Below are 12747 nucleotides of genomic sequence, written 5' to 3'. Positions count from 1 at the left end.
TGTGATTTTAATTTTATATATTGCATAATTTAAAAATAAACTGTTTAACAGCGTGTATAAGGGCTAGGGATAGCAAGTGATGGACAGGAGAATAGAGAGGGCGGGGCTTCAAGGAAGAGGTGGGGCTTCAAGGAAGGGGAGGGGTGGTAGATCTTCGCCTGTTCTGAGACTTAAAAAGTGATCTTGAGTGTAAAAAGGTTGGAGACCACTGCCCTAGGCCATGCAGAAATCTGCCCCACCACCTTACCATGGGAAGGCCCCTTATCCTGCCTGCCCCAGGGCTGCGTGGTACTTGGCTGTCCTGACCCAACCCAGGGAGGCAGGACTTGAACCCATGACCCTGTCCTCCCCAGGTGAGCACCCTATTCCCTAGGCATATACCATCTTCTATCTTTTTCTCCCATCCTGAATTGCTGCCTCTGATACTTGTGTGTAATCATGAAGGTTAATCAATGAGCCCTAGTAAATGCTGTACCTACCAAATGTTCTCCAGGATGAACTAAATTTACTGCAATGTTCTCCTAGTAATAACTGAAGAAGTTTGTGATTTAATGGAATTTCAATATATTTGTCCATTTCAAAAAAGTAAATCTCAGAAGTCCAGTATTAGAATATAAATGCTACAGGGCAAGACCAGATTTTGGAAAAGAAATGCAGCTTTGCAAAGCCAAACTAGCAACAAAGCATTATTTAGTGTTCTAATGGTTTTAAAATGGGATGAGCTTGTTACATTACAAGAATGTCGATACATATACCTTTCCCCCTTAACCTTCTGCTCCAATATCTTAAGTGTCCTAATGCTTACAGCCAACTCCGCACTACACATGCATTTAATCTATACTCCAATAGATCAACATACAAGAAGCCAAAACAGAATAAAACAAATGATTTTATCCATCACTGCCTACTCCAAAACATTTCACCAGACATTCACCATTGCTGAATAATGTTCTGAACTTTAGCGGTTATTAGTAATATTCTAAAAATCACTGGTCATAAACCAGTAGATCCTGGAGCCTCCAACAGGTGATCCTGACTGGTTTGGCCAGGAGGCTATAAAGTACAGGCACTTGAGTTGCCCTTCCACCCACTGCTGTGCAGCTCCTGCTCTCTGCTTTGGAGCTGGCCTCTTCCAGGCCGCCCAACCCCCCAGCCAGGGGTGGATGAGAGTGCCGTGGGGCCCAGGGCAGCACCGCGGGGCCCCGGGCAGCAAAATTTCGCAGGGCCCCCCCCTTTGACACAGCACATGCGCTGTGGTGCCAAGGCGCATGCGCGGGGCCTCGGGAAGCGCAGGGCCTGGGGCAGCCGCCCCGCTCGCCCTGCCCTAAATCCGCCGCTGCCCCCAGCTTTCTGCCTGCTATGCAGGACAGGGGAGAAGGAGGGAGGTTGTTGATATTAGGATGTCTCCCTCCTCCCACCTCAATACCCTATCTCCACAGAGCAGGGGCACGAGATGGCTAGGGATGGAGGGAACATGCTGGCAGCTACTCCTATGCTCAGCATATTTAAAGAGGCAATGTCCATCTCCATCAGTCACACACACTGTGTGTGGGTCTGTCTCTCACTCACACTCTACCTTTCACACTAACCTCCGGACCCAACACATACTTGTCTTGTTTTTGTTACTTCTTTCACAGTGTGTTATTTTAAATTTTTGACTGGTCTGTGCATTTCATAATTTTTATTTCTCTCTTATGCTTAAAGTTAATTCTTTAAGTAGTGAGTTCTAAAATGCCTAAGGTAACCTGTCCTGATTAAAGTAATTATCCCTCTGGTAATTTTATATCTAACTATCTATCTAGTATCTACATTTTGGGTTTTTATTGGTGGTGCGCACCTGCACGTTATCTTGTTAACAGAAAAAGTGGGCTGTGCCCACAAAAGCTCACGATACCATCTACATGTTTTGTTAGCCTTTAAAGTGCTACCAGACTATTGGTTGTTTCTTAAGTTTATCCTGTACAGACTAACTTGGCTACCTCCTGAAGCTTGATAACAGAATTCATTCTGCACATGGATAAAAAAAATAGATGGAACACCAGCAAGGAGTCTCCTGGAATTGGGCTTGATCTCCTGGAGGCTTCTATTAGCCAAGCTTGGAGATTGGCCACTAGCAATTTGGCTGCATGGTGGGGCTAAGACAGGCTTCCCCCTGCCCTGGCCCTTCTATTATGCTGTTAATTACTTCAATCAGGGCATGCTGATTTTGCACACTAAAAAAGGACTCAGTCCATTAGTGGAATCATGAGAACAAAAGTTTAATTTAAACATCACATCACGTTTGAAAAGGGATATTTTTGCAATTAGTTTCCCTTAAAAAAAACCCTGATCTCAGATGTCGATTTTCATAATTGAGGTATGAGAGAGGCACCATTTCCCAACACTGCTACTCTGGAAAAACGTAAAAAACAATGAATGGTCCTGCAGCACTTTAAAGACTAACAAAACATGTAGATGGTATCATGAGCTTTTGTGGGCACAACCCACTTCAGACTAACTCGGTCTCCCTCTGAAGCTTTTGAATGTGCAAGGCAATTGCTACTCTGATTGGTTGATAATTGGGGATGATTTTATGTTGCATTCAGTTAATCAGGCAGTAGCACATCTCTTAACATCTGACAGCTGTATCTTCCCAACAAAAGGAGTGCATTTTTCTTTTTATAAATGAAAGAAACATTTGAATAGGCTCTCTTCAAAAGGAAAGAATTACACAGCCATTTTGTGTCTACAGTCTTCTTCTGCTCCTGATATAAATGCCGTATCTGTGCCAGGCTCTGAAACTTCAAGTTGTCTCAAAATGGTCTCAGTTTCTGCCTGAACCAACCTGATCCAACCAATTGGAGAATGTATGTGTTGTAATGTCAAAGGGAGCAAGGTTTCATTTGGTAACATTTCAAAAAACTTAAGCAAATGCATTAAAATGCCTGGAAAACCCAGTGTGAATTTGTGTATGTGCATTTTTCCAGAAATTTGGGTTCTTTGGAGATATAACCTGAGTGAATTTACTTCAGCATCCCCTGCTGTTCTCCTCTTCACCCTCCCCATGGAAATACATACAATTCCACAACCACGCATACTTAATTGCATTCTTAACACAATGTACCCCAAAGGTATTAATCCTACTTCAAGAAGGTTTAACTTAATTCAGGACAGTTTATCTTAATTCCATACGGTTTGCTCAGGACACTGTCAGTCTGTCACATCCACTACAATAAAATACAGTTTTAAAAACAGGGTTAACAAAAAAGCAAGCATGCATGTCTGTGTAGATGACACTGCTTTGGGAGCACTGGTTTTACTTGCATCTTTACAAACCAAGGCTATTAGAAGTATTGTAACTCTACTGTTAGCTTCTTAAGTCTTGATCTCGTTAGATATCTTTACACATGAAGGCAATGCAATGAATTGTATTTCTTGTTATCGCTACCTTGCTTTGCACAACTCCAACCAATACCACAAACTTTGACCTATGTTAGCTGTGAAGTTCCCTTGGTTTACACCAGTTTAAAAAAGAAAGGGTATGGTTTCATTTACAACATGTTGTTAATGAGGGCAGGCAAAACAAGAGCCATCTGGAAGTGCTATTGAATTCCACAGGGGCCTTCAACAAATATTCACAATTTTCACAACTGAAATGCATCTGTTCACATTGGTCATGAAAGTCAGCATCCTCCAGAACAACAAGGCACAGACATATTAAAACTAGCTAAATAAATACAGAAGGCTCCTGACTTGCGACGCGATTGATTCCTGGGGAAGTATTACAAGTCGGGGGCGTCATAACTCAAACCCTCGTTACGATAGGCACCATGTGCCGTCATAAATGTGAGGCCACGGACGTAAGTCAGGGGTTTTCGGCCCCTTCCGCACTTACAAAAATGGTTGTAATTGCATGGAGGTCAGAACTCGGTGGCCTCCTGTAACTGAAATAAGTTGCTATGAGTTAGGAATCTGTTGTTCAAATAAGTTCAAAATAATACTAAGTTACTGTAATCGTAGCTTCCTTATTTACACAAGATAATGGAAATGCGTATTTTTAAAAACCAGTATTCTGCAACACACAGACTATAGTCTTATATGAAAAGACCTACAAAAAAGAAAGACTGAGTACAAATGATAGCTTTTATTCAGAGTTGGGGGTTAATACTGCTAAAGTCTGCCATTCAGAAATTCCTAATTCAATGAAAAAGAACTCAAAACACCAAGAACAAAATTCAAGCAGTATTTCATGTTCTTTTTAAAAATCAAAAGTATCTTTAAATGTATTGCACATGGTAGCATTTCTATGGGTTTGTTTTTTAAATAAAGAAACGGATTTCAAATATGCTGAGCATAAGAGCTGCTACAGCTTCAAATGGAATTTGAGTGTTCAGAACCACTGAAAACAAATCTCTGAAATCATACACAGGCTCTCACAGTCCTTGAATTATGAGCATGAGATGAGTAAGTAACAGACAACAGGTAAGTTTCCAAAGCCATCTTGCTTCACGGACAAAACATCCTTCCAAGAATGCAAGACATTCTTCCTAAGATGTAGCAGCACAGGATTTATAGAAATGACTATAATAGAGATCAAATAATAATATAACACATAAGTTGACAGTTTCAGACTCAGTATTCCTTAAATAAGCACATTTACTACTAGAAATAGCTCCAGATCTAATTAATTTAGATGCAATAGTTAAAAATTGACATTAGTTACAAAATATTCTTTATATTCCAATTACTTATATGCAGTTGTATAAAATATAGCAACATATTTCTTAGGCCACCAAAACATTTCAACTCTACACAGAGAGAAAAAACACACTGACTTAATTCAGTTTCAAAACTAATTAACCTTGGGTTTTGAACCTGTAACCTTGTTTACTAGACCAGATCAAAATCTGGAACAGAGATGAAAGAAGTACACAGTAAGGGAATCCAAGAAACACATAAACAATCTCTTGCTGAGTTGCTATCCTCATTAAGTTTGTGTGTTCCCCATATGTAACACACTACAGAGCAACTTAGCAAATGAAAGATGTCAGGAATCATGAGCTTTCCTGAGAAAAATAAAAGTTACAAAATATTATGTGCTGCTCAAAAAGCAATAATTTCACCCATGCTAAAATACCAAACACACCCCCCCCCCCCCCAAAAAAAACACCTGGAAAAAATTTTGTTGAAGGAAAAAAAAGGGGGGGGGGGGACCATAGTTGTTGGGGAAAAAAAAAAAAGACTCCAAGGACTGGATCGCTGCTAGGGGTTACCAGGTACTCATTTAAAAAATAAACCAAAAACCTGGACACGCTTCATGTGGGGGGGGGGAGGGGAGAGGGAGGGAGGACAGGCCAGGAAGGGAGCGGTAGCTGGCTAGGAAGGGGGGGGCCTGGAAACAACTAACAGGGGGGCTGGCCGGGGGAGATAGGGGGGCCAACGGGAAGTAGGGCTGGTCGTGGGGTGGGGGAGCCAGGCGGAACGGGGCTGCCCGCGGGATATCGGGGGAGGGGAGACCGGCCAGGAGGGGAGCAGGAAGCACAGCTGTGGGGGGTCGGGGGCTGGGAGGAAAGGTGGGCGGGAAGCAGAGCTGGCGGGAGTGTCGGGGGCCGCGGGGCTGGCCGGGAAGAAGGGGGGACTGGGAGGAAGGGGGGGCGGGAAGCAGAGCTGACGGAGGTGGGGAGAGGTGCAGCAGCGCTGGCCGGGGCTGATCAGGAAGAGGAACCGGCTGGCGGGAAGCAGAACTGTGGAAGGTGCAGGGGGGCTGGCCAGGGACGATCAGGAGGGGAAGTGGGGGAGAACCGGCCGGCCGGGAAGGGGGGGGGTGAGCAAATTGCCCGGCTGGGAGCAGCACTTACCTGGGCACTTGCTGCCTGTCCCGCACAGACTCCCGGCGACGCATGGGCGAGGAGGAAGCTTCCCTTCCTCCTCACGCTCAACCGACTGAGGGCTCCCAGCAATCACAGCCTCGCCTCCCAGCTGGGACTCCCAGCCGCTCCCCCCACCCACGCCAGGCTTCCGTCTGGTGCGCAGCCGGAAAAATCAGAAAATACCGGACATTATGCATGTCCAGTATTTTCTGTTTTTTTTTTTTTTACCGAACAAAGCATGCAAATACCGGACTGTCCGCTACAATACCAGACACCTGGCAACCCTAGCTTTCGGTAATGAAATGTTGTAACATTATTATCTTAAGCTTCAGAGAGGTAGCCGAGTTTGTAAGGGTATGCCTATACTAGCCCCCTAGTTTGAACTAGGGAGGTTAATGAGGGCAACCGAAATTGCAAATGAAGGGCGGGATTTAAATATCCTGTGCTTCATTAGCATGTTCCCAGGCGGTCACCATTTTGGAAACTGACTAGCCCGGAATAACTGCCCGCGTCTGTACGCAGCAGAGAAGTGCGATTCCGAGATAAACCCCTTAGATCGAATTAACAGTTAAACCTCATTCCATGGAATTCCATCCTCACACAAGGCATCCGGCCAGAGGGGGTCACCGGGGAACTGTGTGTGTGCTTACAGATATTCAGAATGAATACAGGCAGTCCCCGGGTTACGTACAAGATAGGGACTGTAGGTTTGTTCTTAAGTTGAATCTGTATGTAAGTCGGAACTGGCGTCCAGATTCAGCCGCTGCTGAAACTGATCAGTTTCAACAGTGGCTGAATCTGGAGGACAGTTCTGACTTACATACAGATTCAACTTAAGAACCCCAGGCATCCCCAAGTCAGCTGCTGCTGAAACTGATCAGCGGCTGATTCCAGGAAGCCCGGGGCAGGGGCTTCCTGTAGTCAGCCACTGGTCAGTTTCAGCAGCGGCTGACTTGGGGACGCCTGGGGCAGAGCAGCTGGGGTGTTGCTGGGTTGGTCCAGTAGCGCCCCCGCTCCGCGGCGCTACTGGACCAATCCAGCAGCACCCAAGCTGCTCTGCCCCAGGCGTCCTGATTCAGCCGCTGCTGAAACTGACCAGCAGTGGCTGAATCAGGACGCCTGGGGCAGAGCAGCTGGGGTGCTGCCGGGTTGGTCCAGTAGCGCCCAGAGTGGCACTACGGGACCAACCGGCAGCGCCCCAGCTGCTGTACCACAGGCGTCCGGAGCAAAGCCGCGGAGCACGGGGGCAGCGGGACAGCCCAGACGCGCCGTGGCTGTCCTGCTACCCTCGGGCTCCGTGGCTTTGCTCTGCTTTGCTCCCCGTCTCCCTGGTCTGCAGACCAGGGGGACGGGGAGCAAAGCGGCAGAACACGCGGGCAGCGGAGACCAGGGAGACGGCCCCGTTCATAACTGCGGATCCGACATAAGTCGGATCCACGTAACTCGGGGACTGCCTGTATATGAATATCTACGTATGTGATAAGTGAGAGAGACTTAGGTGTGGTCCTTGATCTGTGTCAGATTTTAAACTTGCTTGTTTAATCTTGTGATCTTAGTTATTTGCATTTAACCTACTGGGTGTACTTCATGTGGTGATAATTATTAGTATATATACAAGAAATATTAATAGAAAAATGAGCTTAAGATGCTAACGTGAAGCTTTCCAGCTGTTCAATTAATAGTAACTGCTGCCAGTTAAATATGAACAAACTTTTTTAGTTTAAAATTATCCTAACAAATCATCTAAAAAATGGCAGAAAGAAATCCAGCCTAGTTCCTCTTCCCCCAGAAAAAAAGGAGCCTTAGTATTCTTTTCTCTCCAACTGAGGAAAAGCCTACTAGGCTTTGTAATTGTAAATCAAACAAACAGGTTCTATTGATGCAAGCATAAAGCAAATTCCTAGAACTGAGGCCTCCCCTTTGGGAATGTCCTGCCTCCAGACTATAGATATACAAATGTAGGGATTAGCACCTTCATCCTCCTAATTTCTCTCTATTGTCAGGTTGAAGCACAAAGAACTTTTTTAAATATAGAGGATGCAAACCACGAAGGGCTTTTATAGATGAAAACCAGCATCCTGAATTCAGCCTGAAAAGCCATGAGCTAGTGCAGTCTTTGAAGCAAAAGTGTTATATGATCTGTGAGTGAACCACAACTAAACAAGGGGGCTGCCATATTCTGCATTTCCTCATATTTCTGAGTCAATGAAAAAGAGCATTCCCATAATCTGTCTACAGTGCTTTTATACAGAATAATCATGATTGCAATCTGACCTCATTAGATTGCAAAGCACACTAGTTTAATTAAATGGATGGTATTGAGGTCTACATGCTGTTCTCTATAATGAAATCTGATTAAAATAGTCAACAGGCTTTTGCTGTTTTTGTAAACAACTTAGTACATTTAGTAAAAAAGCAAGGAAGATGTCTGTGGCAGATATAGAGAATATAACATGATAATTGTAATTGTAATGGAAAAATAAAAAGATGAACTCTTAAGTTTAGTGGTGACAACATGCATCTTCTAAAAATATTGCCTCACCCATCTGTCTCCTAGGGCCTAAAGAGGAAAGTTGACTTAAGATAAACAACTCCAGCTACGTTCATTACCTAGCTAGAGTCAAAGTATCTTAACTTGTATTTTGGTGCCTTCCACACAATGGGAAATTGACGGGTGCACATGCTTCCATCAACTTCCCTTACTCCTCAAGAGGAGCAGGACTACCAGTGCTGAGGGGAATGCCCTCTCAGTTCGAGTTAGCAGGTCTTCAACAGACCTGCTAATTCAAACCCCAGAAGATTGTCTGTGACAGCTTCCATCTTCTCTGTAGTGTAGACAAGCTCTAAGTGACTAATACTAGGAATCTGGACATTTAGTTTATTTGCATATCTAAGGCGTAGTCATACCTGTGTCTGTGGTCTGATCTACACTTTAAAATGTAGGTGCAAGCTGCAGTGCCACTGCTCAACTTTGTGAAGAAACCAAACACTACAACTAACCTAACCCCTGATGTACCTGCAGATAACACCACAGGAATAATGCTTCTGTTAATCTAGCTCCAATTGCTTGAGAAGATGGTGTTCCTCCATCTACACCATGAAATTATGCTCATAACTATGCCAAGATAGTCCCCTGGTGTACATATGTGTGCATTATCACAATCATAGAAGATTAGGGTTGGATGAGACCTCAGGAGGTCATTGAGTCCAATCCCCGCTAAAAGCAGAACCAATCCCAACTAAATCATCCCAACCAGGGTTTTGTCAAGCCAGGACTTAAAAACCTCTAGGGATGGGGATTCCACTACTTCCCTAGGTAACCCATTCCAGTGCTTCACCACCCTCCTAGTGAAATAGCTTTTCTTAATAGCCAACCTAGACCTTGAACATTGTAACTTGAGATCATTGCTCCTTATTCTGTCATCTGTCACCACTGAGAACAGCATCTCTCCATCCTCTTTGGTACCCCTCTTCAGGTAGTGGATGACAGCTATCAAATCTCCCCTCATGCGTCTCTTATGTAGACTAAATAAGCCCAAATTCCTCAGCCTCTCCTCATAAATCATGTGCTCCAGGCCCCTAATCATTTTTGTTGTCCTCTGCTGGACTCTCTCCAATGTGTCACATCCTTTCTATAGTGCAGAGCCCAGAATTGGACACAGTACTCTAGATGCGGCCTCATCAGTGCCGAAGAAAGGAGAATCACTTCCATAGATCTGCTGGCAATGCTCCTACTAATGCATTAACTGAGAACAATCCTTTTTAAATCTTCCATCAGCTGCATTCTTCTTTAGAGATAGAAGATGTTTCAACACCTAATTTTTTGCTCTTTCAAGGGGGAAATAAAGGAATTAAAGCAGGAAACAGCCAGCGCTTCATTCTAGCCTGTCAAATAGCAAAGTCCTTTTGGTTTTCAGTAGGTCTAACCTTCAAGTTGCTACAAATCCCCAAATACTGTATTTAGTCATTTGTTTTTGACATTTCATATTCTGTATCTACAATCTGCTGAGTGAGGTCTACTTGTAATATCTAGCCTAAATTATTTATTTTATAACTTCTACTTTGTGTCTAATTATTATTTATTGTCATAGCACCTGGGAAATCCAGTCAGAGAAGATGACTTCATTGTGCAAGATGCTATACAAATACAGAATGAAAGACAGTCCTTGCCCCCCATAGAGTTGATTATTTAAATAGATGTTTACTATTATCCAGTAATGAAAACAAGTTAATTCTCAATTTGCTAAGTTCACCTACCCCATCCACCTATCAATTTCCCAAACCACACTATAATCGGACAGTCAACTCCTCCACCCAAACTCAAATAAAAAGGCTTGCGTATATTTGCTGGCCTTTAAGTATTTTGTAAGTCTTTAATATTTTTGTTTTTAAGTTGTAATTAATAGTGTCCACAGTGTTTTGCTTAAAGCCAAACCAAGGCTGCATACATCATCACCTTTGATGTACATGTAGTTTTCCTTGTTTACACAGAAGGGGTGAAGTCCTGGTCACTAAAGTCAATGGCAAAGTTTCCATTAATTTCATACCTGACACTATATTCTCTTTCTTTGATTATTTATAGCCAGTCTAGTGAGGCCAGTACTAGTTTCACAAGCCAGAAATTCTAATAAAAGTATAAAATGGTTTAACTGAGCATAACAGAAAGACCTGTGGAGTGAGAAGATCTGAATTTATTTAAATCAGTTGTTGCTATTCACAGCAATTAAATTATTTCACCATATTCTTTTGAAACAGCCACTGATTTCCACAGACAGAGATAGCATGCCACTTTTCACTAATTTAACTATTCCTTTAAAATATAGCAAATATTTTCAACAAGATAGAAGTGAAAGCAAAATAAAGGCACCAGACCTCCCCCCCTTCCCCCTCCCCCCACACACACTATTTAAACTAAGAGGACTACACCAATGGAAAAAAAAAAAAGAGGGCAACTTCCAATTATTTAAACTAATATTTTCAGGTCAATCTCATTGGCCTAAAAATATAACCACCCTCAGATCTCTAAGTTCTTTTCTTTTTGATGGCTTCCCACCACACTTGTTAAAAGACTGCTAAGTTTATCTTTAAAATAAATAATTGTGCCACCATCTAGCACTTCAGTAGTTGACTTCAATGGTGTTCTGCACAGCAGCAGGAGTCTACCCACATGGATTCAAGTGACAGATCAGGACGATAGTACTCACATTTAAAACTTACAGTAAATATTGATATTTTAGTCCTGTAACAGTGTTTCACTTATTTTAAACCTACCAATATCCATTAGCATCATATGTGGAACTACAAGTACTACACAAAGTGACACCTTTTCCACACAATGAAGACCGAACAAAAAATACCCAGTTTTCTTAATATTCACAGAAATTAATGCCCATATGTAAGAGGTTTCCAATTTGTGCAGGCATCTCAGAATCAGTATAAGCCCCTGAGCCTACAAACTCCTATACTGATGAAAAACAGTGACTTCCACTTTGGGGCTATGCTCATACATATTAGCAGGATCAAGAATTCACACACCATTAAATTACTTAAATAAAGAAAAGTTTTAAGGAGAGCTTTACTACAAACAGATCACTAGGGCAGAAAGGCTCAGTCATGTGCATTAAATGACTGCAAATTATTCACCAGAAGTCTGAGAACATTTTGCTGCTTCCTGTGAAGTACCTCTCTCTCAAGCAAAGCCAACATATTTTCAATAGAAAAGCAACAGCATCCCTCAGGCCTCTTTGATACCTGGCTGCTTTCCCCCCTGCCCTGGCAGTAATGCCTCACACCAAACGTCTTCCACACAGGGAGGATTCCTTTTACCTGATAATATTTTGGTTTGTGTAGCAATTACGGATTCATCACTGAACTGTGCTACCAGTCCAGCAGCCTCTGGTCACCAAGAAAGGGGAGCAGAGAGCCTAGGGAAGGCTCCTTAGCCCCAGAAAGCCAAGGGACCGCAAGGGGGCTCAAGTTACAGGGCAGGAACCCTACTCCCAGCCTAGCTGCTTTCTCCCAGGTATCCTCTTACGAGGTTGGCTTGGTGAGCAGCCACACTAACCCCCCCGCCCGGGTGGGATGGGGACAGAGCCATCCCCGCCTGCCCCCCGTGGCAGAGCGTAGCGGCCTGGGGACACGCCTCCTCCCCGAGCAATTTGCAGTGGGGGAGCCCGGCGCTCCCCGCAGACTCACCCACTGCGCGGATGAGAAAGCCCTGGGGCGGCCGCAGCGCCCTGCGGAGCCAGGCGTCCCGCACAAGCTGCAGAGCGGCGGCCGGGCCCTGCAGCAGCAGCACGCCGCCCCGCAGCCAGCCCTGCAGCGAGACGCGGGCGACGGCGCGCGCCAGCCCAGCGTTCCAGGGGCAGTGGGCATTGGCCCGGCGGAAGGCCCGGAATAGCCGCGCGCCGCTCGGTTCCCCGCCCGCCTCCCGCCGCCGGCGCAGCACCAGGGCCAGCGAGCCTGGCGCCAGCTGCACCGCGCGGCGCGGCCGCGGCATGCTCGGGCCGGCTCCGCTTGCCCAGTGTCCGGCTGCTGCCGCGCGACAGGGGGACAGGGCAGAGGGCGGGGACAGTGACAGCCTGGGGACGGGGGGCAGGGCCGAGCAGGAAGGCACCTGCGGGAGCCCCGCCTGTTCTTGAGACTGGTCTGCCCCGGCGCGAGCTGGGGAGGGAGGGCAGGTCTGTGGCCGCAGGAGTGCGGGGTGTCCGCCCCAAGCCGCCCGGGTGCGAGCGCCTCGCCAGTCCCCCGAGCAGGTAGGAGGTGGTGGGAAAGGTAGCTCCTACGGGGATTTCCCTGCGCGCTCCACCTCAGTGACTACAGCGAATCTTGACCATATGCTTGGTTGAGTGGGTTTTTTTTTTGGCAAAAATACTCGGGGGCTGACTGAGCCCATGGT

At 45.2% G+C, this 12747-nt stretch overlaps 1 protein-coding gene across 1 annotated transcript in view; it reads right to left on the bottom strand.

The window, feature by feature from the left end:
* STOX1 (storkhead box 1) overlaps positions 1–12399 on the bottom strand; it is a 33509-nt gene extending 21110 nt beyond the window's left edge. The window contains exon 1 of the mRNA XM_006125246.5: positions 12045–12399. Within this exon, the coding sequence (XP_006125308.3) occupies positions 12045–12348 (304 nt within the window). The 5' untranslated portion in view covers positions 12349–12399. The remainder of the gene's footprint in view (positions 1–12044) is intronic.
* Between the last annotated feature and the right edge of the window lie 348 nt (positions 12400–12747).

The sequence above is a fragment of the Pelodiscus sinensis genome, chromosome 8, assembly GCF_052426305.1.
Source record: "Pelodiscus sinensis isolate ZL-2025 chromosome 8, ASM5242630v1, whole genome shotgun sequence".
In the NCBI taxonomy this organism is placed as follows: Eukaryota; Metazoa; Chordata; order Testudines; family Trionychidae; genus Pelodiscus; species Pelodiscus sinensis.
Note: the sequence above shows the minus strand (reverse complement) of the source record. Positions and strands in the feature narration are given on the sequence as shown.